The sequence below is a fragment of the Phocoena phocoena genome, chromosome 15 (assembly GCF_963924675.1).
Source record: "Phocoena phocoena chromosome 15, mPhoPho1.1, whole genome shotgun sequence".
NCBI classification, from domain to species: domain Eukaryota; kingdom Metazoa; phylum Chordata; class Mammalia; order Artiodactyla; family Phocoenidae; genus Phocoena; species Phocoena phocoena.
The window spans coordinates 83,924,344-83,951,860 of record NC_089233.1 but is presented as its reverse complement, the minus strand read 5'-3'; the positions used below and the strand labels follow the sequence as shown (position 1 = coordinate 83,951,860).

General features: G+C 51.3%; 1 protein-coding gene across 1 annotated transcript; it reads right to left on the bottom strand.

Annotated features, from left to right (window-relative positions):
* Positions 1-177: 177 nt before the first annotated feature.
* Positions 178-21,847, bottom strand: EDN3 (endothelin 3). The gene is made up of 5 exons (XM_065893318.1): positions 21,796-21,847; positions 20,874-21,162; positions 4,305-4,478; positions 3,070-3,150; positions 178-217 (listed from the first exon to the last, which is right to left on the bottom strand). Exons 1-5 carry the CDS (start codon positions 21,845-21,847, stop codon positions 178-180), a joined length of 636 nt encoding a protein of 211 aa, XP_065749390.1.
* Between the last annotated feature and the right edge of the window lie 5,670 nt (positions 21,848-27,517).

Below are 27,517 nucleotides of genomic sequence, written 5' to 3'. Positions count from 1 at the left end.
TGTAACGCTTAGGATATACTCATCGAAAATTTAGCATTTGGTCAAGGCTAGCACCCCGGCATCCACCATCACATCAGGACCTCGGCAGGCACTCAAAATGCCGGCTCTTATCTCTCTGCTGTCGGGGGAGGGGGCGGCCTCTCCCATCCCCGTGGATGACTAAACACTGCATCAGCTTCAGACGCTCAGCAATCTCAGCGTGGCCGCTAGAGCACAGCTGAAAGAGATTGCGAACTGTCAGGTGTTACAATTCCCAGTTGTTGCCAATTACATAGATAGAGATTTACGTAATTTACAAAGCCTTTGTGTCTGCAGCTTATTTTCAAGCCATTCCCCCAAAGACCCACATTTCCTCCTGAAAACAAATATCACCTTAATAGCCTTGAGCTGGGGGGTGCCTTCACAGTGGCTTCCAGGCAACTGGGTCTACTGCTCATCCTCTGCCTGTGAAGGGCACAGAGGTCTCTCTGCGGCACGCCAGGGGGTTCAAAACACGCAGGTGTTAATTTCCTCCTTCTCTTATCACAAACATCAAGGTTTCTTCTTTCTTTTCTTTCTTTCATTTATTTATTTTTTTGGAGATACATTCTTTTAGTGGCACCAAGCACAGCTGAAAATGCCTGTCTAAATCCTCTAAGCCTCAAACTCATCAAACCTGTACAGCTGTGATCCGCGTCTCAAGTTGATGCCCGGCGGCCTCAGTGGCTCACACCCCATGCCTGCCCCGTGTGAGGGCTCAGACGTCGGCATGCTCCTGCCAGGGCCCGCATCTGTTCCAACATGGACAAGGGTTTACATTTGCAAAGAGTTAGCTTGAAGTCCACTTATTCTCCAAGAGAAGTGGCTTTGCAACGTGCCATACCTCTCCGCAAACAATTTCCTGCATGAAACCGGAGCCCTGGGCGTCGGGCCCCAGGGCACAGCTGGGATCGTTTTACCCATTAGGGAAACTGGGGTCTTTGGATGGGGCATTCTTGGGGAAGGGCTGTATTGTTAAGTGAGGACCCTTTGAGTGGGTTTTCTCCCCCAGGCAAAACTCATTTCTTGTCCTCAAAGAGGTGGAAATGTGAACCCAGCAGGAGCCATAACTGAGGCCTTCCTGCTGCAGGACCCTTTCCCAGGGGGCTCCTGAAAGGGCAGGCAGAGCCCGGGAGGCGGGGAGGTCCACTCCCCGGGCAAGCATTTGATGGTGGAGGTCTAAAGCCTACTCGCTTTGTCCGGCCTTAACTTTAACCTATCTCTGAAAAGGGGGGCAAAAAAAAAAAAAAAAAAGAGGCCTGTTACAAAAGAAGAGCTCTCTGCTGGCTGAAAGAGGAGACGTCTCCCCAGCCTCTCTCTAGCCCGTTCCCTGTTTTGAACGGAACCTCCTCGCCAGCGCTTCTAGGCAATTTCAGAGCCTGCCATCCACCTGGGAAGGTGTGAATACAATCATCGCTGCTGCCGTGGCCACGGCGAGTTCTCTCTCCCACGGTCTGCTCTCATCTTTGATGATCACGTGCTCAGGATGGCGGCAGCTTCCACTCCGAGAATGTCAATCTGGAGATTACTAACTTGAGTCTTGCAAGAAAGTAGGGACCGGGCTTATAAGGAAAGACTTTTTCTTCCCAAGTAAAACGTCTTACAGGAGCTTGACATGCATCGTAAAGACCTAGAAGAAGCACCTTTCCAGGCCCCAGTGGGACATCTGTGCCACCGTTCTCATCTCCTGAACATCCAACAGAATGGTAACACCAACAGCAAAAGCAACCAGTGCTTTTTCTGTGCTGGCCTCTGCTTCCTTCCTAGAACACACCCAGCACAGCACATTCCTACCACAGGGCCTTTGCACTTACCCTTCCGCTGCCTGACATCCCCTTCCCTCTCTCATCCCTCTAGCTCACCCCTCCCCACTTCCTCCAGTTCTTTATGCCAATGTCACCTGGCCAGTGAGACCACCCCTGTCCACCCACGCTGCAACCACCCCCAACACTTCCTGCCCCTAGCCTGCTTCCTGCTCTCCTTCATATACCCCACTCTGTGTTTAATGTATTGGTTTGCTATCTTTTTCCCCCACTATTTAAGTGCCGGGAAGGCTGACCTTCTGCCTTATTCCCTGTGGTGTCCCCAGCATCTAGGACGGTGCCCTGCACATCACAGGTGCTCAACAAATCTTTGCTGAATTGAATAAATGCCACGATGGATGGTGGTTTTAATCATGTCCCTCCCTTGCTGAGAAGGGTTTGGTTTTGGGGTGAGGAAGAGGAGAAAAAGGAAGAAGAGGCAAAGTGGGGACCAGCTGGGGCCTAATTCATGCTCTCCTGGGGTCTGTCTCTGCCTCTCCTCTGCATTTTCATTGTGGATGCTGACAGAACCCTCTCCAGACGACTCAAAGCAATCTGCCACCAATTTGGAAAGCCTCCTGGATACTAAACAGGGTTTAATCCTCCCTTGATCAGACCCTGTAGGACCCCAAGCCGCCCCCCCCCCAGGCCATTACTATGAACATCAATCACCATCCCCTTGCAGATGTGTAGGCGACTCAGTAATAACGATTTCTGATCCATTGAATGACAAACCCCGTTGCGCTGCAGGAAACCCTCAGGATCATACAAAAAGACAAGTGGGTTTAAAAAAAAAAAAAAAAGCCTAAAATGAACCGGACATCTCGGAGGGCCTGGCGCCCAGCTGCTATAATTCACCTCTGTCCAGAATCAGCTGCTGAAAAGAAATGATTCTTTTTGTAGAGACCACCAGTTGTTATGGGAGCAGAGGGGCAACATGGGCACCGATAGATAAGCCTGCAGGGGCTCTGGGAAGCAGTGATCGGTGAGATTTGTCCAGACCTGGTGAAATCCAGGGCTGGACGTCACTGCTCAAAAGCTACAGGGAGCTCAGGACTCAGCTCCTAAGACGCAGGGCAGGCTGTCCACAGCTTCAGGCTGTTCTGTCCCCAGGGGTAATCTACCAAAAGCACCATTGCCCGTGGATGCCCACCACACGCGGTGTCCCGCTGGCGGCCCGCACAGACCAGATGCGCCCCACACGTCCTCTGTGCCCCCCATACGGCAGCGACTCAGAAAGCAGCTTCACCTCCTCGGACACATGCCCCCGGCAGCACCGCCAGCCTGCTTTCCTGCTTCTTTGTCAGGTGTTAGTGCCGTCCTTGAGTTCCTGTGGGGAGAGAGCTGGTTTGAATGAATCAGCCCACATTTCCACACAGCTGGTTCTTCAGCATCCAGTCAGGAATGATTTCCTCTTCCCACTAACATGAGCGCGGTCCCCCAGGTCCGCATCTCAGGCACAGTTTCTGAAGGCTGAGCACACAGTGGGTGGGTTCCTACCAGAGTCCAGCCTCCACCCACACTACTCAGTTATTCATCAGATGTTAAGGAGCCAGGAAGAGAAATGTGGTTGGCGCTTCTGGACAGCAGATCCTGGGCCCCTGGCTACCACAGCACCTGCTGCATGGGAAGCCCCCCTGCTTGTGCGTTTCACTTGCTCAGGAAGCACCTGGAGGTCCCATCCCACCAGCGATGGCTCTTGGAAGAGGCTTTACAAGGCAGCTCTGCCTGGCGGCGTTGATGGGTCTTGGCCCAAGGAAAAGAAAAGGAGGAACAAGGGGCATGAGTAGTAAAAACCAGCTTAAGTGGCTACACAGGTCGCACCTAGGGTCTGCTTGTTTATTCAAGTCCACACTGACTCACAAGCTTCTCTCCAGCAGTTAGAGCAGACTACAGGGTCTCAAACTCAGGGGCCTGGGGGGCCACCAAGTAAGATGATGAGTGACACAGGTGAATGGACATTGCACGTCCCACTCGAACCTGAGTGGTCCTTATTTGGTTCCAGCCTCTCCGGCCAAGAGGGGATGTGGGCTGGTGAGACCAGATGGTCCCATTGGCTACTTTTGGAGAAGCTTAAAATATGCATTTGTTGAGGAGGGGGGCGATTCTGCAGTTTTAAAGTGTTGGCAACTTATTCAAATTTTGGCAAATTGCTGTGCGATCCAGAAGAAATACGTCTGGAGGCCAGACGTGGCCGTGGCCGTGTTAAAGGCCTGGATTTGAGAGGTATTGAAGGGACGGGGCTGCTGCACCCTCTGTGCGCAGCCCGCGCCCCCCGCCCCCACCGCCCCCACACTCACCCACCCCCGCCTGCAGGACAGCATCGGGTGGAACAGGCAGTGCCCTGCGGCACCCACACGGCCCAGGGCAACCGATCTCCGGAAATGCAGAAAGCCAGGGAGGGGGCTCATACCCGCGGGCAGCCAGGGTCCGGGGAGGGGGCTCATACCCGCGGGCAGCCAGGGTCCGGGGAGGGGGTCGTACCCGCGGGCAGCCGGGGACCAGGTGCAGAAATGCGTGCAGGCGGCGTCCTCGCTCTCTGCACAGGCGCAGCGCGGCGTCCCCTTCGACGGCTGTGAGCTCCGCGGAAAGGTCCCGGCCGACCTCCTGCCCCGGAAGCTGCCTCTGTAGTTGGACAGCCCATAGGGCACAGTCCGTCTGCAAAGGACAGAGAAAGGTTCGAGAACTGGTATCCACACCCTCTCCTGCACCTTGGGCCTTGGGAAACCTCTGGAGTGAATCCGTCCTCCCCGCTACCCCGTCCTCCCCAGGCAGTGGGCTGGGGCAGCCGGGATGGAAAGATGGGGAGGCCCTTGGGGAGATGGACGATGGCCTCTCTACATCCTCCCAGCAGCCAGCCCTCTTGCGGAGGGAGCAAGCAGACACCGGGTGGATGCGTTTTTAGTCTTTTCAAGACCCAACTGTGGCCAGCACGCCTCCCAGCCCGGGTCCTTCCAGGGCAGTTCTGGTTTTCCTTCCAGCACTCAAACCCCTGACGTTGACATTCCCGCTGCCCTGAACACTGGTCCCAGCTTTCATCCTTGAGCCAGTGGCACCTGAGCCTGGCCATCCAGACCAGTAAGACGCCTTCCAGACCCGCAGCCCAAGGCCGGCCCTGGCTCCCACCCTGCTGGCCACCGAATTTCTTCTGTGCGCACATCATGTTTATAGTCTGTGTTAACTGGAATAGGACAAATCCAATTACGGCCGTTAGAGACAAATGCTGGCCCCTGAACACGGCTTCCTCAAAGCCACAAACGTCAGGGGAACCCTCTGTGCCCTGTGAGATTCAGCCGAGGACAGAACTGACCTTGGGAAAAGTCTTCTTATGAAACTGTTTACCCATTTCATTTACGGTCGGAGCTGGGATGAGGGTGATGGTGTCATTTGAAACAATAAATGTTTACATCTGTTTCTGATGCCCGTGTCCATCCACACCATTGCTCTCCAGGGATGGGGGGGCCACTGCCTGGCAATTCAGCGGGAAAAAGTTAAAAGCATATGCTTCATTCATAGCACTACGGAACAGGATTTGGGGGACAGATTACTAATAACTAGAGGAAACACATGTGGCCAAAAGTTACTTTTCCAATAAGTCTTGGTTTTCCTGCTAGTTCCCAAGATCAACCACCTTGGCTTCTGTGAGCCCCATGGAGTCTCACCAATCATCCACCTCAAAGGGGGCTCTGACATTCTCTGTGCATTTTCAAAATAGCATCAAATTGAATTTCCTTTAATTTGAAACACATGCCATGGAGCCTTTCTGGGGTGGTGAGGGCAAAGTGGGGGGGGGGTGCCCCATCGTGACCTAATGCTTGGAATGGACCTGCTCCCTGCTGGGCAGGAGACTGGAGCTAAGAACATAACCCCATAACCCCACCCTCTTTCTCTTTTCCCCTCTCCCCACTCCCTCCCACCCAAGTGAGTTGAGAAATGGCCTTGTATGGCTTCCCTGGATCCAAGCAGGCCCAGTACTGAGCAGTCTGTGCTCACAGGATGGAGAAAGCAAGCGGGGGCCAGTCCCCTTCTGAGCTGAATCTTGGCTAAAACCCCATCTTTTCTCAGGAATGGGAAATAGGGGTGGGGGTAAGGTTGCAAAACAATACAGACATTGTGGTGAGGCAGGATTTGGCTAAAGGTATAGATTTCCAGTAACAGGGCCACATTAAATCTCTAGGTGTTGACGTTAAACCCACACCCCCATTTCTTGGTGAAAATTACACACAAGGAATAACGACCAAGGCTCCCATTTTTCCATCAAGACCTGCAATTCTGAAATTGCTGTCAGCGGATCAGGCATTTGTGTGCGCAGAGCCACTCAACTTTGCAAACGCGCAAAGTGTTTTTAGTGAGGAAACCAGGCGACACGGTATTTGGTAACAGAGAACCGCTAAGCGCTTTCCCAGCAGCCTCGTGGGAGGAGCTAGTATGCAAATGAGCCCTTGTAACTTTCCAAGAATGCTTATGGAGGCACGAAACCCCTGCTCCAAGCCCCAGGTGCTCAAGGTGTGCACTCCGCTGGCTGACCTGGAAGCCGGTGGGGGATGAAGAAATCTATGAACCAGAGGACTTAAGAGGTGGTTCAGACCACAGATGGCCCACCCCCCCATCAAGAGTTCCAGGTCCAGTGAAGGCCCACCTCCCATAGGTCAAAAATTTAAAGGTTTTTAAATCAATCTGATAAGTGCTTAAATAAGAGAGTTCAGCTTCAAAACACCTTGGAAGTTGGAGCTTGATTTTAGGATTCTGGGGCTCCTTGGAGTTCCATGTCGGAACATGGCAGCCCAAGCTCCATCTACCCCCCATCCCACAAGCAGCTGCCCCTTGACCACCCTGTAGGCCTTGGGAGATGTGCTGGAGCCCTGTTCTGTCCGTGGGTATCAGACCCTGGAAGTGGGCTCAGGGACATCTGAGTAGAGGGATTCCAAGATGGTGAATACCTGGAACATGGTCTAGAAGAAGGGGTATATGGCTTTCAGTCTCAAAGACTCCTTGCAATGGGGTGGGAGATATGGCCAGAGGAGGGTCAGAGGCACCCTCTACGCCACAGGGCCAGGGCAGGTGTCTTTCTTTTTTCTATATATATGTATTTTTTAAATTAATTACTTATTTATTTTTGGCCACGTTGGGTCTTCATTGCTGCGTGCAGGCTTTCTCTAGGTGTGGCGAGCAGGGGCTACTCTTCGTTGAGATGTGCGGGCTTCTCGTTGCATTGGCTTCCCTTATTGCGGAGCACAGGCTCTAGGCGCGCGGGCTTCAGTAGTTGTGGCTCGCGAGCTCTAGAGCGCAGGCTCGGTAGTTGTGGCGCAATGGGCTTAGTTGCTCCGTGGCATGTGGGATCTTCCCGGACCAGGGCTTGAACCCATGTCCCCTGCATTGGCAGGCAGATTCTTAACCACTGCGCTACCGGGGAAGCCCCTAGGTGTCTTTAGGTCTCAGAGTGGATACCAGCTCCTCAAGTGTACAAGAAAGGGCTACTTCTTTTGCACCTGCTGTGGACCCAGCACAAGGCTGAGCAAACGAAGACTATTAATTAAGCAACTGGTTGTTGATTGTGAGACAAACTAGTCCAACAAGACTGGATTGCCTCCAACCTAAAACATTCGACAACCACAAAATTCATTACGAAGAATTTCCAACACTTGCCAAGCATCCACTACATCTGGGCATACCTCATTTGACTGTGCGTCACAGATATGACGGATTTTATGAATTGAAGCTTCATGGCATCCCTGCATTGTCAGATGATGATTAGCATTTTTTAGCAATGAAGTATTTTTGAAGGGATATACAGTTTTTTAGACATAATGCTATTGCATACCTAACAGACTGCAGTATAGCGTAAACATAACTTTAATATGCATTAGAAACCAAAAAATTCGTGTGACTTGCTTTTTCACTTTGTTGAGGCTGTCTGGAACCAAATCCACAGTATTTTCAAGGTCTGCCTGTATCTCCCTGGTATTAGTCTAAGTGCGATAAGGATGCAGAAAGGCCTTAAGGAGTTCACATGCTACTGGTGTATGAAAACAGTACAGGTAAAGGAAACCTGACAAGCCAATACGCCCAGGTATGTGCAAGGTACACAGAGCACAGAGAAAGGTTACCTGGTGATCCCATTATTATGTTGTAAAGCACTTACACGATGAGCACTCCACCCGCTCCACAGTTTCCTGATCTATGAAAGGGCTGTCAGACGGACTGAATGATACACCGCACTGCATGAAAAATACTTAGCAAAGAGCTCCTAGTGGTAAATTAACGTGGCTGCTGTTGTTGCTTTTTTGGTCTGGGAATTCAAGTGAGGGGTACCAGGCAGAAAAAGCCCATCTACCAGAACTGTGTTTGAGATGTGTACCTAAGTAATAAAGACAGGTAAGAAGGACCCAGAGTGTCGCAGGGCACAGAAATGCCATTCTCTGCCAGGCTTCCTTTTGGCTGGTCTATCATTCTACACTGTCTACCCAATAAGCACTCATGTTTTAGTTGGTTTGGTACCTTTATCATTTCTTGAATGTTTCTTGAACAGTGAATTGGAAGGACCTAATGATGGAACCAGGAAAATGAAGTTAAATCGGCTGAGAATTCTGACCAGCACACCATCTGACCTGTGGTTTAGCCTGTGTTTTACGGTGGGGCTTAGAGAACACAATTCTTTGTAAAAGTAGTCAGCTCTCCCACCTGTTAATGTTCCAGTTATAACACAGAGCTCCAAACAAAAGAGAAGCAGCTGAGAAGGTGAGTCCAAGTGCTCTTAGACAAAACATCCCAAAACATTCACACAGGCAACGTCTCGCATTGTGTGTATTTGTATAATAAATTGTCCTCAACGTATGTGGTCAGAACATTCATTAGTTGATCAGTGATGGTGGTGCCAGAGTCATATTTACCATTTAACATTTTCTCCCATGTGTCATACATAAATATTAAATACGTGTTAAAAACTTCCAAATCTCCTGTATTCATGGTTTATCTGCATCACCACGGTGGAAGAACTTCCTTTCTTTCTACGAGAAGTTTTTAAATAAGGAAAGTTGAATGTTTCTTTTAAGAATCTGTTTTTAAGTTCAGTGTTGCCTTTTCCTAAATGAATCAACCATCTCTCTGATCGGAAAATTGGCTTCAGTCCCTGAAGTGAAAGGAGGGAAACAGATATTCACAAGGGTCACCCAGAAGCAGCAAAAGGAGCTTCACTGGCCAAATTCTAAATTCTCAGGAAAGTTTATCAAATTGTCCTTGAAAACCCAGTTTTCATATCCTCCCCCCCCCAACACTGAATAGCACTCAACAAATATCTGTGGAGTGGTTTTCAATGTATGGGCCCTGGACTAGACTCTGGGTGAACATCCATGAACGAGACAGACCAGTGGCCCTGTACACACACCGTTTTAATCTAGTACAGGGGTTAGCAAATTGGCATTTTTGTGGGCTTCATCCAATCAAAAGAGGGTGGTTTTTCTTTAATCTGAAAATTTCATATACACATCACAATTTCCAGCTTCTCTTGTATAACTGGAAGTTATACTCGCTCCAACCCCACACTCTAACATGGCAGCAGGTGTCTGGAGCTGAGTGATACTGTCAGAGCCTGGCTCAAGCTCTCTATTTGGCCCCAGTCCCTGTATCTGTCCTTCTTTGCTTACTTCTCTCACCTGTCTAGCCCTCAGGGGCATGTAAGTTTACAAGCCCTGCTCTAGTGGCTTGTCCCATAAAGCAAAGCCAGACAGGTCACGTGCCAGGGTGACAAAATTAGCACCTGCTACTATTTTTACAAGTAAAGGTGCTGTCATTATCAATTCAAAAAGCCTAGGTTCTAGGGAGTGTCTCCCCAACAAACAGAACATTTTCACTTCATGGTCAGAACATGAAGTTGATGCTCTGGTTCACATTTTTCCTGCTGAAAGGGAAAGCAAGGACAGGATCGCCTTTGGGACACACTGTACAGAAGGCATGACTCTGATGACCAGTCCTGCAGCCGACAGGAAGGGGAACAACTGTTTCCCAGGGGGAGGCAGACAGGCAGGGGCAGCAGCCCCAGCTACCAGGCACCAGCAGTCATTAGATACTGCCCCCCACCACTCCCCAGAGAATCAACTTCGAGACTCGAACATGCTTTCTAACTAGGGCTTGATTTCAGGTTTTATTAAATTCCTTCCTTAGAAGACACCACTCACTTGTTCTCTCAAGCTTCAAAATATCTTCTTGGGCAAGGAAGAAAGTGTGGATCAACTTCACTGACTGTCTTTGTAACCTTAGCCAGAAAAAACTGCTAGCTAAGAACTCTGTTTAAGAGTAAGACAGGATGAAGTAACTACAGGAAGTGGCTGAATATTCAAAGGTCTATAAAAGCATCCATTCACTTCAACAAGCATCTAGTGGACCACCCCCCCCACCCCCCCCACCCCCCCCACCCCCCCCCACCCCCCCACCCCCCCCCACCCCCCCCCACCCCCCCCACCCCCCCCACCCCCCCCCCCCCCCGCCCACTGCCACTTTGCACAAAGACGTAGAGGCAAGAGGGAAACACCAGCTCTGAGACAGGAGTAGCCCTCTCGAAGGACTTAAAAGCCCACAATTCTCTAGAGCCTGGGATCAACGCTGGTTGTTTTTGTCTCCTGGAATCCAATCTCTTATCTTGCCCCTGGGGAATTATCCCTCCCTCCCTGTGTGAGGTCCTGCAGAGACTGTTGACTGACAGTCTCACCTTCCCCTGCCTCAGGACTCAACAGGTGACCCAAGCTGGCCCATCACACCCTCTCCCTCCCAAGACACCTGAGCAAAGCAATTCAAGGTCAGAAAATACTCTGAAGCTGCTACTTGCCAGGTGGCTCTGTCCTGCCTTGTCTGTTCCATTGTGCCCCCACTGGGACCCCCAGTCCCGTCTTGGCAGCTCTCCTTTCAAAGCCTGGTACTGCTTCTCCCTCCCTCCCAGTTTGTGGGCCACGCTCTGCCCTCCCAGTAAACTCCTATGCTGTGTTAGCAACACTAGGTTTCTGTTGCTTGCAACCGGTGACCTCTAGCTGACCCCGGAACTCACTTTCTCCTGATGGATGCAACCATGATCTCTTGGGTTTCATAGAAAGACCCGGAGTCTCTGCAGTTGACAAGGACAAGTAGAGATTTTCTTCATGGAAACAAACACAAAAGAATAGGTTTCGAATCAGGACAAAACCCAGCCAACGGAGCTGGCTGGAATCCTTTCTTCCCGGGTATGCCCACTGTGAAATGTTCGGTTTGGATCACACTTTGGGCGGGTGGAAGCGAGCAGATGACCCCCTGATGCTCAGGGCCCAGCCCCCAGACACTTGGCTGACCACCTCACAGGGCTTACCCTCCAGTGACTTGATTCCTTGTCCACTCACCAAACGCCTGTGAAAGTCTGCTTGGGACAGGCCTTGTGCCAGACAGCCACTGGGTGCCCTTCCAATCTCCAGGAAGGAAAAGAGCCAGAATACATCTCCTCATTGACCTCGTTATGCGAGCAGAAACACACACACACGCTTTCTGGTTCTAAAGGATACGCCACAAACTTCATGCTCACGAACAACATAAAATGAAGTGACCATTTGTAGCTTCACTTCTGCAGAAAATCCCCGCATCTCTAAGGGGCAGGATCCCAAGGCAGATTGTTCCTCCACCACCCGGCACTGGGGAAAGTCCTCCTGCAGCCTCAGAAATAGCCAATGGCCCCAGAGCATTTAGAAACATCAAAAGAGCGAGCAACGTGCTGTGGGTTGGAGATTAATTTTTTTAAGACATTCCCCCCACCCCACCCCCCAAAAAACACAACCCACGACTTTTGAATTTATCCAGGACTTGGTTGTTGGGGAATTTTACCAGAATTACATACATTTTCAAAGAGAACACTGACTCTCCATCAATTGGACCCAAGGCATGGGGGCGTTCCTCACCTGTGCTGCAGGTGTGGCTTCCTTCTTGTCCCCTGGGGTTGGTAACAGCTGGTCTCTGCCTGTTCGCCTCGGCACCCAGGGCAGCCCAGGCAGTACCTGGCTCAGAGCGGGTGCCCAATAATACCTCAGCATCTCAATAACAAAGGTCTGCTATGTGAAGAAAGGAGGGAGGGAAGGAGGTCTCAATCGGCCATTTCTTCTAGGCCATGACCAGTCTGCAAATGTACAGAATTCCTGGCTGAGTCACTGGATTGCACTATCGTTGTCCTCAATCGGCCCTTCTTTGAGGTTCTTCTAGAGAGAATATGGTCTCTAGATCACTAGAAATGGAAGAACCACGTCTTGACAGTAACTTCCACAGACAAATGAGGAAGAAACCAGGCTGCCCGGATGGATGAGGCCTCAGAGACAAAACCAGAGGCTGCCCTCGGCAGACAGACCCAGGTTTCTGGCCCAAATTGAAGACTAGCTCCCTGAGAGGCCCTAGGTGAGTGGCTTCTCTCTGGGGTTGAGAAATGAAATGACTGGCTCTCCGGAAGTTCCGACCAGCTCCAAATTCCATCGAGAGATTCCCGAATGCCCTCACTGTTACTTGAGCATCTCCGAACAGCACAAACCCTAGAGCAGGGCCCAGCCCTTCTCTCCGGCAATTAAACCACAATGAAATGTGGGGTCTCTACCCCACCCAAGCGGAGAGATTCCCAGGATCTCACGAACTGTATTTAGAAAGCTTTGGTCCAAAGAGTAGGACTCTCCCACGTCCTACCGCCACATAACTGAGCTTAAAAATCACCCCCAAGCCACAGGCTGTCTCATCCCATCAGCTCCCTGGACACGGCATCCTCCTCCCCTAATGCAGACACAGGGGCTCTGAATGAAGGATATTTGACCAGTGGTCAAAGCAAGGGAGAACGGCAGAAAAATCCTTCTGTGTTCGGTGTGTGGGGTGGGATTTCCAAGAAGGACAGCTTAAAAAAAAAAAAAAAAAAAAGTTAGGGCAACAAACGCCTGCAATATTTGGAGAACCAAGCCATCTATGGAATCCAACAGATTAGCTGGTTTCCCCTCCATCTGGTACAACCCAAATGCATCCGTATGAGTGAGGCTAGAGTTTCTCTCCCCAACCCCCAGTGACCCTAACGAATTCCAGGTCGAACGTAGGCACGAGCGATCCACGTCTGTCTGGCATGGCCTCGTTATAGCTTTATGCAAAGCTGCAGACAGATGTGGCTCAAAATAGTTCCCAGTAGTGGAAACAGAAGGGGTGAAATAAGGAGCAGGTACTTTTTTAAGAATGAGGGGTATCCGTACAGGGATTTAAACAAAATACAGACACCATCACACATCCCTTTAAATAACCCACAGAACGCAAGAGAAGACACTGTTGATAATTTTCAGGACACTTCATCTTACGGTTGGAAAAATCCTACTGAACGAAGACATGCTCGCCATGGCAACAAAAATAAAGACACTCATTTTCTTCCTAATCTAATTGTTTGCATCCTCGTGGCAGCTCTGATCACTTGATTGCTGACCTCAAACTAAGAAGACTTGAGTCCCTCTAGAGAGACGGGCTTTATCCCCAAACAAGAACCAAGCACAGGGTCAGATCCTGTCTTTATTAAAAATGTCGATATTTGGTTGATTATGACGAGTGATTTTTGCACTAATTTTGACTTTTTAAAAATATCGCATTACATTTTATTTTACTTTTTGACATCTCCAAGTTTGCACCTGAAAGGGTGGGTCATGAGCCTCATCCTATTCTCCACCCTGCAAGAAACGCACGGAAATCAGATTTAGAAAAACCCAGAAAAGCTACAGACACCTCTGCTCTCTTGCCAACTTGCTTCTGACTTTTGGCAAAGCTGCTGGCCGCTCCCCAAGTTGTGGGCTGTTCGTGCCATCACTGAGCAACAAAGGATCACGACACGTCGGCCACATCAGCCTCCGAGGCTTTCTCATGGATGCGTGAATCTGTTTCTGTTTTTTTAAATTACTGGGCCGTGCACAGGGTTCGCTGGCTGCCCTGTTCTAGTGTTACTGTTTATTAAGGCCTCCTGCTAAGTCAGCCCTGAGAGGCTATAAAAGAAGAGAAGACCTGTGTCTCCACGGCTCTGAACATTGCCAAGTTCTCCCAAAGCTCTTGGCTCTCCTGAGATTCTGAGCTGGGACACGTGAGAAAGGCCAGGGGATGCCCTAGCCTGCTGTCCATTCCTGGGAGACTTGGCCGGGGAGCAGGGCTTTAGAAACCCCCTGAACTGTGTCTGGACCAGCAGCTCATCTACACTGTGGCCATTGCCCGGATTTATTTTCCTTCCAAATACAATTGGTTCCTATCCCAAATAGGGGGAAAGTGTGTGTGTTTGTGTGTGTGTGTGTGCGTGCGTGCGCGCGCACGCGTGTCCCATTTTAAGGAGGTCTCTGTTTCCACCGAAATATGACTTAGAATGAGATGGGGTCATTTCCCTCTTAAACAGTTGATCTATTTGTTATGTGCTCCAAAGCTGAGCGTCAGTGGCACGGGGTTACCTGGAGCTAGGAAAGGGGCCCCAGGCAGCCAGGCAGCCCCACTGGACGTGCTGAGATGCTGCCAACCCGGAGCGGGATGAAGAGCTGGCGCTACAAAGCCCTGTGAGTTCCGACCCAGCCGTGGGACCCCCTTAATGAAAGCAATGTTTGCTCCCCAGCTTCCTTTGTTTTAAATTCTTGCAGGAATATACCGCACCAGAGATGTCAGAGCCTTTCATCTGCCTTCACATTTAAGGCCAAGTTCCTAGCTGCAATGCCCCTTTCATCTAGCAGAAATCTAAATTCTCCCTCCAGGGTCATGCAGGGTCACGACCTCTTCCTACCGAGTTTTCTGGAGGCAAATCAAACTGCCTTCCAGCCTCAAGCCTCTTTCTCATCCAGTCAGGATCAGCTGCATTTCAACGAACCCATTTCTGTCCCTGGATATCTCACCTCCTCACAGCCACTCTGGGGTAGAAAAGGGGACTTTCAGTCCAAGTGAACCCAACCAGAAGGTCACCTTGTGTGAGCCGACCTTGCCAACAAACTCTGAAATTTAGCCCCGAGGCCGTCAAATTTGAAAGACGCATCTCGCCGTGAAATGTTCTGAGCTACTGCTACCCAAACTCAAAATTGGGATGTAAACATCTACTAGATTTCCAAGGGGGAGATGGTTGCACGGGAGGGAAACAACTCCGAGCGTCAAACCATGATCAGTCAGAACCCTGAGTTCAAGATCACTTTTAGTCCGCCTGATACAGTCTTTTCTCATGTGTCCTTATTTATTTACCATTTTTGTAAACAGATTCCGTAGTTATTTCCTGGGATCCCTTCCTAGTGGCGCACACTCAGGTCCCCGGCGGTGCTGGGTGCCTGGGAAACGACTGCAAAACGTTGTGTCTATACTGCTGGACTCACCCTTACTAAGATTTCATTTAACAAAAAAGTTCTAAACAGATCATACGAATTATCTTGAAATGCCAGACCCCCTCCCTCTCCCCTGCTTCAACCGTACCCACCTCCCCATTTAGCAAAGGGAGCCCAGGGCAGTGCCTTCCGAGAACACCATGCCCTGTTGCCCCAAATTCTAGTTATTTACCAAGGTAGGTAGGACTCAAGCAAGAAAGGAGGGGCAGAAAGGGCAGAAAGAAATCTCATCAAGCCTGTAACAACCTTTGGCCACCAGAGTGCTTATCAAGCCACTATCAGCAGTCCTCCAAACACACCTTTTCCCAGGGTCTGTAAACCTTATGCAAATCAGATGCTAACAGACCGCGCACCGAGGGCCATAGAGTAGGGAAAAACTGAGGTACCCGGGGGCAGGTTCCTCAGCGTTACTGCAGGAAGCAGCGCGAGACCAGTCGGAGGGTCCAAGGAAGCCGACCTCAGCAGGACCTGAGCTACCTAGTCACCGGCTTCTCCAGTCACAGAGTGGGATACGGCAGGTGGGGCGGCAGGAAGGGTCATGCAGCCCCAGGGGCTGTACAGTTATCTGCGTGGTCATGTCTTCGAGGTACTGAGTGTCTGCTAGAGTCCAGACACTGTGCTGAGAATGCCCCTCACGCTTTCTCATGTCATCCTCACACATCTTTACTCATAGAAGTCACGGTCACCATCATCACCATCGTCTACATGGTCATGACGTAGCTCAGAAAGACTATCCTTCTGCCTCAAAAGCTGCATCTCCAGCAACGATGCTCCCAGTCCTGACTCACGGGTCACATGACTGTCATTGGGGTCTCTGAAATCACATGGTGGGTGGGCAGCTGGCCCCGCATCAGTGGGAGGCTGCAAACCAGACCCATCCATTCCTCTGGGATGTTCTCAAACTTAAAATGTCCCTTCTGAGGCTTCCCTGGTGGCGCAGTGGTTGAGAGTCCGCCTGCCGATGCAGGGGACACGGGTTCGTGCCCCGGTCCGGGAAGATCCCACACGCCGCGGAGCGGCTGGGCCCGTGAGCCATGGCCGCTGAGCCTGCGCGTCCGGAGCCTGTGCTCCGCAACGGGAGAGGCCACAACAGTGAGAGGCCCGCATACAGAAAAACAAAAATGTCCCTTCTTAGAAACGTGCTGGCATATTTCTCTTGAGCAACACAGGAAGCAAAGATGAGTCTGTGGAATTGTTGCCTTTTTGTGGTAGAATACATTGAAATACAATTTAAATGTTTTGTTATTATTATTTTCACTCTGCTTCTCTGGGGAGACAAATGTCATTCCTGAGTCAGTGTGGGCAGGTTGATCATCTTGTTAGGTCACCATCCTAGAGCCACACTGATGTCTGCAACTTACCCAGGGGCACAGGGAGAGGGTGGCACCACCCCCAGGCCATGCAGCGAGTCACATCCAGGACACAGGGCAGAGCTCCTGGGTCTGGAGTCTTCCCACGAGATTACAGAGCCCAGATTTTCCACCACAGCCATGATTCCAAACATCCCGCACTGCTCTTTCCAGAAATACATTCCTACTTGTCAGCCCATGTGGCTCGGATTTTTGTTTGGAAACATGGTCACTGTCACAGCATCACAATGCCTCCCTCATTATGTCCTTGGAGGGATTTAACAGATGGAAATTTCCCTCAATTCTCAGGAAAAAAGTGGGGAGGAACACAGCAGCGTTCCTTGCTGGGGGCCCTGCAGCTAACTCCACTGGCCATCTGAGAATGAGTGGCTTCACTCCACAGCCAGGTGTACAGTGGCAGGTGCAGAGGGACTGCCCTGCTATGGGGTACCATTAGCACTGAGAGCTCTGTGATGGTTAATTTTTTATGTGCCAACTTGGCTGGACCATGGTACCCAGATATGTGACCAAATGCCAGTCTAGATGTTGCTAGGAAGGTATATTTTAGAGGCAATTAACATTTAAATCAGTAGACGTCGAGTAAAGCAGATCACCCTTCATAACGTGGGTGGGCCTCATCCAATCAGGTGAAGGAGAGGGCAGACAGGAGTGAGGTGCCCTGAGCAGGGAGGGAATTCTGCCTCCAGGATGCCTCAGACTGAAGAGTGCAACATCAGCTCCTCTGTGTGTGTGTGTGTGTGTGTATGTGTGTGTGTGTGTGTGTGTGTGGTGTGTTTATATACACATAGATACCTGCACACACACGTCCTATTAGTTCCATCTCTCTGGAGACCCTGACAGACACAATCCCCCACCATGTCATAGGACACTCCTGGTTTTGAAGTATTCTCATGGAAAACAACCCCGAGTGCACAGGGATGTAAGCACATGGGCTACTTGTCCCTACTTCTCTCCTTATTATCTTATTCTCAGCAAATTTTCCATGGCCTTAAGACGGGATGTGTTTTTCTCTGGTGTGGAGTTTTGTTTTTGTTTTTGTTGGCAACAGTGGGGTTGCTGGGGGGAGGGTAGGGGCGGGGCTTCCTAACGTGGCCAAGGAGAGCCATGAGCATCCCTTGTCCCGTGGGTGAGCTGCTATCTCTGCCGCCTCCCCAGGGGCGAGAAGGGCAGTGCCCAGGGTGCCCTTGGTTCATTTCTCTTTGGGGTCCCAGATCTTCTGGAAGAAACAATGGAAGTTATGGGCAACAGCTCTGGGAAAATCCACATTCCTGCACACGTCTATAGGGATGTGAGACCTCTGGCAGCACCCACACACCCTGGGACAGCACGCCTCATTTGTGGGAGAAAGACCCGCAGATAGAACCTCAGTGACAACAAAGACAAGGGCCTCACAGGAAGTCACCAGCGTTACTGAGATCTACTACGTGCTGGGTCCTATTCGAGCGCAGGTCTGGAAGAACCAAGTGTGCAGAAGGATGTGGAGAAACCAGAGAACTTGGATCTCACACCCAGAAAACACCTCTGGGAGCAGCTGGTCTCTCGAGCCTTCACTTTCCACGTGAGATACAGTAACTACAGCATCCCTCCTGAAGCTTTTGGGTCCTTAAACGCAGCCAAAACAACCATTCTCCAAGAATGCCTGCAACCTTGCAAGCATCCTTCCGAGATACAGCCGGATTTTTGCCTCTGCCTCCATGTGACCGGAGGGCAGAAGAAGGAAAGACACCAGAAGCTGAAAACCACCCAAAGTTCAAGACTCTCTGTTTAGGCCTGAGGCTCCAGACCCCTGCGGGTTCCCAGCATAGCCAGCGGTGGGGATGGGATGCAACTCACACCCTGGAGAAGTTTCGAGACAGCAAGAGGGTCTGCTAAAGAAGAGGGGGTGACAGCTAAGGGGCAGGGGGGGCAGAAGCTGGAAAAGCCCTCGGTGTGCGCTACCCTCGTCCGTTTAGCTCAATCCAGTCATTCTTCAGACGCTTCCATTTCTCCAAAGGTCCAAGTCCCTAAAACCCATTTCCTCACTTCGCGATCTTATCCAATATGTTTTAAAGTTTGCCAGTGGACCTGTCCATATATCAACAGAGAATTTTTGGACGGAAGGAAAGAAAGAGGGAAGGAGGGAGGGAGGAGGAAAAGAAAGGAAGACAGAGAAAGACCATCCAGGAACATCTTCCGTATAAAAGTTATGTCGCTTGTCTGACTTCAAAACGCTCAAGCCTGGCTATTGTCATTTTTTTTTGTTTCCCCGAGTAGCTCACGAAACTCCCAAACACCATATTTAATCCTTTCCCCCTAGTGTTTAAAATGAATCAGGGTCAGGGAAGAGGGGAAGAGGTAAATCAAGCTGTGAGGGGAACGTTAGCAAGTTGGCTAGAAAAAGCCAAAGACCCATGGCTTCATCTCGGGCCCTACACCACAGCTCAGAACTGGAAGACAGGATTCCCACCAGGTCGCAGGGCTTTGCGACAATCGCTTCCCGCAGCCAGTGCTCAGGGCTTGGCAACAGGCAGAGAACTAAGGTGGTCTCCAAATATCCCCTCCTCTCCTCTGCAAAGGCCCCCCTGCCCCAAATTTGCTTAGCTTTCTTCTTTCTCCTTCTAGACCCACAGCCTGGGATTCCTACCAAGTCTGCCCTCAGTCCTGGGTTCTGTGAAGCTAATTTGGTCAGAGGACAATGCCAGGAAGATAAGAATCAGAAATGACAAGTGTCAGGGTGATGGGGACGGTAGGAGAAGGTGACCCTGATCACTGTCTGAGAACAGAAGGCAATCAGTGACAGCCCGTCCAAGAGTCCCTCCCCAGCACACATCACTGTTATGACCTGGCCCCATCCTTCCTACTGTGGGCTGACGGTATGTGCAGGAGCCGATCAGACACAGCCCGGCAGGCAAATTCTGCAATCAGGGTCAGCTTCATTTTGGGGGACCTGAGATAAAATGCAGACGTGGAGCCCTTGCTTCAAAGAGTATTAAGCATTTCCACTGCCATGCTGCATACCTGAAACTAACACGATATTGTAGGTCAACTATGCTTCGATGTTTTTAAAAAAAAGATGAAGCATTTCAAGATGGCAACAATACACTTTAAACCATGAGGGTCTTTCTGAGCTGGAACCCGGTGCACGTGTCCAGGCTCCCCGCTGGAGCCAGCCCTGCTTGCCATGCTGGACAACAGGGTGACTTTCCAGACCTCTCCCAGATGCACTTAGAGGGTTCACGACCTGGTTTGAAACACATTCGGCCCCCCAGGTCCACCCTCCTTTGCACTTCATCCTCGAGGTGTCGGTGAAACAAGGTGGGTATGTGAGGCCCATCGAGATATCACCCAGGGTGCTCAGAGGTTAGATGGCTCAGAATGAAGGAACCCCTGAAGGACACGAATCAAGGGGCTCCAAACACAGTGGCAAAGTTGCCTTTGAGGCCAAGGGCTCCAGGAAGGCTAAGAATCCCTAGTCAGGTGCAAGCAGGACGCCCAAGAGATCCCAAGAATACCTAGAGACATCTAGAGACGTCTGGTCCAAGTCCCAGACTGTAGAGACCAGGAAGGCAAAGTCCAAAGGCTGGTGACCAGAGCAAGGTCAAGCCCTCTTCACAGTTTAAAGGATGATGTTTCTGCAGAAGGGGTTCCTGAACTGAGTTGCTGCCCACGGCCTCGGGAGAGAGTGAGCTTTACAGCAAGGAGACCCCACAACTAACTCAGGTGTCACTGTCTCGGTCCTGCAGTAAGAGAGTTCTTAGGGACCGGAAGGGCCAAGGGGGAGCTGTCCGGGGCAGGGGGTGACAGTGGGCGGGAGAAGCCAGCCTGGGGAGGACCCGTGGGCTCGCCCCCACAGGAGGTAAGGAGCCTGAAGCCCATGGAATTCCACCCCTACGGGGTGGGTTCCACGAGGCCCTGCCAAGCCCACCCCTGTGCTCCCCAGAGAGCAGGCTGATTTCAAGGAATTTGAAACTCCTTGGAGCCTGGCAGGGTCAGCAAGGGGGGCCAGGCCCACTTAGCCCCTGGGGCAGGAGATAACTTTCGGGGCTTCTTCCCTTCCAGAGGGACTTCTCAGGTGTCTAATCCCTCTGGCCGGCTCATTTCACTCAGAGGGAGGGCTCGCCCTTCCACCGGATCAGAAACTCTGGGGTTGGGTTTCTCCTGGGCCAGACCCTCAGAGGGGATGCGGGTCACACCCTTGACCTGCAGACCTGACCTGGGCTGGCAGGAGAGCCTAGCAAGGGCTGAAGGCTGTGCCAGGCGGGCTCTGGGCTGAGCAGGCTGGGATGGGACCAGGTCATCCCGGAGTGCGAAGGGAGGGGCCTGGCCCGGGAGCCCCGCCCCCAGGGCCGACTCACTCAGGAGTGTTGATCCAGATGATGTCCAGGTGGCAATAGTAGACACACTCTTTGTCCTTGTAGGTAAAACATGTACAGCGCCGGGCTCGGTGGTGCACAGGGCCCCCCTTGGCCGCCTGCTCCCCAAACCGACCAGGTCCCTCCTCCTGCCCGGGGCTTCTGGGGCTTGGACCGCGCACTGCCGCTGTGGCCGCAGTCTCCTCAGCGTCCCCCTCCGATCTGGCGGCAGAGGGGACCCGGGGCTCGCCGCTCCTGCCAGCGTCCCCAGGCTGGGGGCGAGGCACCAATCCTGCAGAAGGCAGATTGAGGGGGCTCCTGAGTTGCCGAGGGTGCAGGCCCCGGACACCCACCATCCCCCAAAACCCAGGGGAGGGGGAGCGCCACATTTTCTGCCAAGTTTGCAAGCTAATGGCACTTTCTGTTAAGTCTCCGAGCTACGCCCGAGGTTCGGAAAAGTGTGCAAAGCTAGGCGCGCCGTTTCCGAAAAGTTTGCAAGTTGCGTGCACACTTGGTGAAAAGCTTGGGAGCTCTTCTCGCCGCGCAGCGCGCAAGCCATCTGTGCCCGCTGAAAACATGCAAGCATTGTGCAGGCTTTCGGAAAACTGTGCAGTCATTTTGCACAGTTTCTGAATCGTTTGCAAACTTTTGGAAAAGTTCCCGACTTCACGAAATATCGACGAAGTCCGCCCCGGGCCCCGGGTCTCCAGCCTGCGTGTGGGCTGCAACCTCCCGAGTCCCCGGGGGTCCGTGCCCTCAGCTTCTGCCCCCCCCAGCCCGCCCCCCGAGCGCCTGCAGGGGTGGCGAGCCGGGGCCAGAGGCCTCTGCCAGCAGTGCCCCCTTCCCCGCGCCCCCCGCCCCGCCCGTCCCGGGGTCCTTTTGTGTGCGCTCGCGCCAGGAGCCGCGCGCCGCCCCGCCCGCTTACCTGCGGCAGAGGTCACTGCGAGCCCGAAAAGGAACCACAGCCGCGGCTCCATGAACCCCGATCGGCCGCGGGAGCACCGGGCCGGAGGACGAACGCCTGTGGCCGTGAAAGGGGGCTCGTGCCGGGCACGGCGGGCCTCGCCCTCCGGCTAGGCGGTCTTCGAGGCCGGCCGCTGGCTGGCTGCGTCCCGGGCTGCGGCCAGGAGTTGGCTGCGACGGTCTCGAACTTCAGAGCGCGCTACCCATCCCGGCGCAGGGCTGGCCGGCTGTGGGCTCCGGCTCTTCTGCTTCCCGCACCACCCCCCTCGCCTCCCCGCCCCCCGGAGGGGCTGGAGCTGCCGCGCAGGGCCTTTGAACCCGGGGCGCACGGGGGTCGCCTCGCAGGCGCGGGGGAGCCGGCCAGGCGCAGGGCCGGGTGCGATGGGTGGGGGCCGGGACAGCTGCCGGAAGGCCACACTCACACGCGCGCACACACTCGCATACACACGCGCGCACTCACGCTCACGCGCCCACCCCGCCGCGTCGCTGCCCGGACCCTGCAGCTCCCACCGCAGCTCAGTGGGAGAGAGAAAAGGCTGCGCCTGAATCCGATCTCTTATCTCTGGGGCTCTGGAAAGCAGCATTTCTCACCGTTCACCTAATGACACCTTACCCTTGCACAGACCTGCCTGCCAAGGCCCTGGGCGTACTTTACACTCGTGACTCACGGGCACAGGCAGCGTCTGCCCGCCTCTCCCGGGAGCTTAGAGCTGGTGGGTTTGGGCAGCAACCAGGGGCAAAGTCAACCAAGAAGTGCAGCTAGCGGTCCTGGGGTGTCCGTGACTTGCGCACAGCCCCCTGCACTGGGGAGGTGGCTTCGGTGAGAAGCAGGTTCCTCTCCCAGTCGTGGTCTTCCCACCCCACGTGTGGGAGGCGCTCCTAGCTCACCTGAGACTGGCCTCCTGCCCTGAGCACCACAGGAGAGAGGGTCCGTTAATTTCCTTGTTAGACACCCCCTTTGCTGAGAACTGTGCCTGGGCACAGGAAGTACTCAAGAAAGATTTGTCGATGAATGAAAGAATGAATGAATAAATGCTTCCCATGGACTCCGCCCTGGACTGCTGACCTCTGAGCACACCAAGAAGCCCTTAGAGCCCCTCCCTGGCCAGAGTTCCCCGACCAGAGGGAAGGATGCAAAGAGAGGCAGTGCTCCAGGTGGCATCGGGCACTTCCCTCTTGGCCACTGCCTACCCCATCAGCTTGGACTGGATTGGAGTTGGCGTTCCCTGAAAACCCCAGGCAGGGCAGGGAGTCACAGGCCACACAGAGGAAGATAAACAGGTCTGAGGCCCTGGAGTCGCTCCTCATGTCGCAGGGTACTTGAACATGTCCACCAGTCCTTTGATACTCCTCCCACAAAAGACACAGTCGAGTACCACCCCACTCCCCTTCAGCCTGAATGACCCACTTGGAAAAAATAGAAGGCAGCAGAAGTGACATGAGTGCCTTTGGAGGCAAAGTCATAAAAGGTGGCACAACTCCCACGTGCCTCTCTCCCTTGGGATCCTGGTCCTCTGGACACAGCTACCATGCTGGGAGGAAGGCCAAGCAAGCCCACAGAGAGAAACTGAGGCCTCGCAGACAACAGTCCATGCCAACCACTGTGTGAATGAATGAGCCTTGAGGTGACTGGAGCCCCCAGCCTTGAAGACTTCCAACCGAGGACTAGCCATCTCCGCTCTGTGTCCTGTCTGAATTCGGACCCACAGAGCCCATGGGCATAAGAAATGGTTGTTCTACACCACTCTGCTTTGGGCAATTTGTTATAGAGCTGTAGTAACTAGAAAGGTACCCGAGTCCCCAGAATTGAGCTGAGGCTTAAATTTCCCCATCACCTCCAGCCCCCTTCCATCCTACCCAGTCCCTGAGTCCAAGTCAAGGTGCGGAGAGGGAAAGATAACATCTTTTAAGGTCATTTGTCACCAAACAGGACAAATACTCTACAGGGGCCTCTTCCTCATTTTCTGTGTTGCATGTTTTGAAAATTAGAAAAGTCCAAGACTAGAATTACCTTCTGCTCCTGCCGGGCTAGAATCTGGATCGCTTTGTTATCATCTCTCTCCTTGGACTTAAAATATTCATCGCCTACAAAATGAAAAAATCCTGGATTGGGGGATGGCTGGAGAAATAGAAAATACAGTATACTAACCAGCTAAAAAGAGAAAAGGGGTAGAGGGCAGTTTCCTGGTATATTCAGACACAAAAGATGTCAGAGCTCTTGGACCACTCAGTGAGTCTGCGGCCTTCCACAGCTTGGACTAAAACCTGCCCCACCCGGATGAGCCTGCAAGGCACGCGTAGCTACGGAATACCAGCATGGCACTGGCCCGTCCTCAGAGTCTTCTAATCTAGCTGAGAGAAGGAGAGTATGGTCAGCTGGAGAGTCAGAAGAGTGAGAACTTTAACTGGTCCTTCCAGCGACCTGAGGACCATGATGGAGGTGTACCTGCCACGACACTCAACAGCAGCCACGTACAGGTGAGAAAGGTCTCCCCTTTTCCACTCCTTCAGTCCTTCTGACTGCGCCCAGGAGGCTTCTCAGTTGGATGTGTCTTTAACGTTCTAAAAATCTAACATTTTTGTGCTTAGAGCCTCGAGCAGGCCACAGAATCTAGCTAGGATTTTTTCTCATTTTTTTGTGGCTGTTGTGCTAAAATATGTATAATGTAAAATCTACCATCTTAACCGTTTTTCAGTGCACAGTTCAGTGGCATTAAATCCACTCATAATGTTGGGCAACCATCACTAACACCCATTTCCATAACTCTTTTCATCTCGTTAAAGTGAAGTGCTATACCCGTGAGACATTAACTCGTCATCCTTCCCTCCCCGGCCCCTGGCAACCACCATTCTACTTCAATCTGTCTCTGATTTTGACTACCCTAAGTACCTCATGTAAGTGGAATCATACGGGGTTTGTCCTTTTGCGACCGGCTTATTTCACGTAATATAATGTCTTCAACATTCATCCATGTGTCGGAATTTCCTTCCCTTTTAAGGCTGAATAATATTCCATCATATAGATAGACTACACTTTGCTTATCCATGCATCTGTTAATAGACACTTGGGTTGCTTCCATGTTTTAGCCAACGTGAATAAAGCTTCTTTGAACATGAGTGTACAAATACCTCTTTGAGACTCTGCTTTCAGTTCTTTTGGGTGTATACCCAGAGGTAGAACTGCTGGGTCATTAGGTAATTCCACTTTTAATTTTTTGAGTAACTACCATACCATTTTCCACAGTAGCTATACCATCTTAGATTCCCACTAACAATGCATAGGAGTTCCAATTTTTTCGTACTCTCCCCAACATTTGCTATTTTCTGGGTTTGTTTTTTTTTTTAATAGTAGCCATCCTAATGGGTATCTCATTGTAGTTTTGATTTGCATTTCTCTAATGCTTATTGATGTTGAGCATCTTTTTGTGTGCTTATTGGCTATTTGTATATGTCTTCTTTGGAGAAATGTTCATTCAAGTACTATGCCCATCTTTTTTTTCTTTTTTTTCTTTTTGCCACAGCACGTGGCATGCAGGACCTTAGTTCCCCTACCAGGGGTCGAACCTGCGCCCCCTGCAGTGGAAGCGCAGATTCTTAACCACTGGACTTCCAGGGAAGTCCCCTATGCCCTTTTTTTTTTTTTGCGGTACGCGGGCCTCTTACTGTCGTGGACTCTCCCGTTGCGGAGCACAGGCTCCGGACGCGCAGGCTCAGCGGCCATGGCTCACGGGCCCAGCCGCTCCGTGGCATGTGTGATCCTCCCGGACCGGGGCACGAACCCGTGTCCCCTGCATCGGCAGGTGGACTCTCAAACACTGTGCCACCAGGGAAGCCCTGCCTATGCCCACTTTTTAATTGGATTGTTTGGGGGGTTTTGTTGTTCCACTTAGGACTTTGTAACATCGTTTTCATTGCATTTAAATTTATATTTATCTTTCACTTATGGCATGTGTGGTAATAATATAAATTCCTTTCTAAATTAAGTTTTAAAAATGGAGATGAGCTGGAGAAGCTGGGTTGTGTCCTGATTTGAGCCACTGGATCCAACTGGGCCTGAAATCCACACTCTCCCTGTACTTTTCATTTGTAAAAGCTCATAGTTTCTAGATTTTTAAAGTTGATTCCGCATTCTGTCGCTTTCACCTGAAAAAAAATCCTGGCTGGGGCACTACCCATCTTCCTGGGCTCCAGGCTATGCAGTATGGGAAGGAAACAAACATACAATTCACAAGCTGGTGGTGAGGGTTTTAATCATTGTTTTGACCTATGATAGCACAATTTGTACTATCATTATCCTCATTTTACAGATGAAAAAATGAAGGCTCAGAAAGGTTAAAGTGAATGTTCTACAATCACACAGCTGGTAGGTGACAGAGTCAGTATTCAAATTCAGTTCTATCCAATATCAGGGACACAGTTCCTAACCCTTAGGCAGCGCTGCTTCTAGATCTCATACCCTGTGTTTATAATCACACCCATTTTCCTCCATGTGTCATCGACGAGTCATTGCTTCTCCATTTGTCTTGTTTCTTTATTCCCATAATCTCTGATGAAAGGTCACGGGAAGGAATGGAGACGGCTCGCCTCCCCCGCAGAGGACACTGAGGAAGGGTCCTTCTCCCCCTCTCGAGTCTCCATCCCTCCTTAGTCACCCTTTGCTGTCTCTGCCATCAAATGCCCCCCTAAGAGAAGGGATGTATCAGGACACTTGTGCGACTCAGCCACCTGCATGGCTAGGGTCCTCCTGTTTAGTTTTCGTTAACATTTTCCAAGCTGGTAGATGTGTGGATGTATCTTTGAGACTGTACCTCTCGCTTAAATTTTGACTAGACATCCAGCTGTTAAGAATATTGTGATTTATCTAGCTAAGCATCCCCTCAAGATGCCTCTTCATGTGCTTTATGACTCTTTTGAAGATTGTTTTCCCTTAAAATGAGGGGATTTAAGTGAGAGTAACATAATACGTTATGTAGTTTTCCACTATCCTGGAGTTTCTTCCTCTCGCCTGGCCTCATCAGTGGAAACCCTGAACTTGCCCAGAAATCAGATAATTAAGTGCTTTTCCACGCTGCCCAAGTCTTAGCTGTGCACCTCCCCATCTTCCTGTGGTCACTGGGATCCACTGGAGGAGATACCAGGCTCCAAATTCCTTGTTTTAAAAGCGACATAAATTGTTTCTCAAGTTCTCAGTGAAATAGAATTACCACAGTGCATTCCAAACTTCAGCCCTGCCAATTCCATGTGCTCAAGGGCTAAAAGAAATTAGTCGATCCCCCAAAGAAATCTGACAGCGAGTCTAAAAAAATTTGTTTTAAAAGAGTTCTTTCCTGTGTTTTCTGTTATGGATGCTTGCTGTTGCTGTCCCTTGGCCATCCCGTTCCTCCAGCTCTGGTTCGGACTACATCTTCCCCTGGAAAACAGCTTCTCCACACACTATACGGTTTGGGTGGGGCTGCAAGACCAGGCTTGTGTCTCTGGATTATCCAATCAGAGCATAACATCATATTTGAGAAAGGCAGGCCTTCAGAATTGTAAGATAATAAACTTGCTTTGTTTTAAGCCACTATGTTTGTGGTCATTTGTTACAGCAAGAGGAAATGAACACAATCTTGAATACAGTGATTGGTTCAGATATAAGCCCGTGAGCTAAGCCCAGCCCTATCAGAGCCAATGGGATTCAGTTC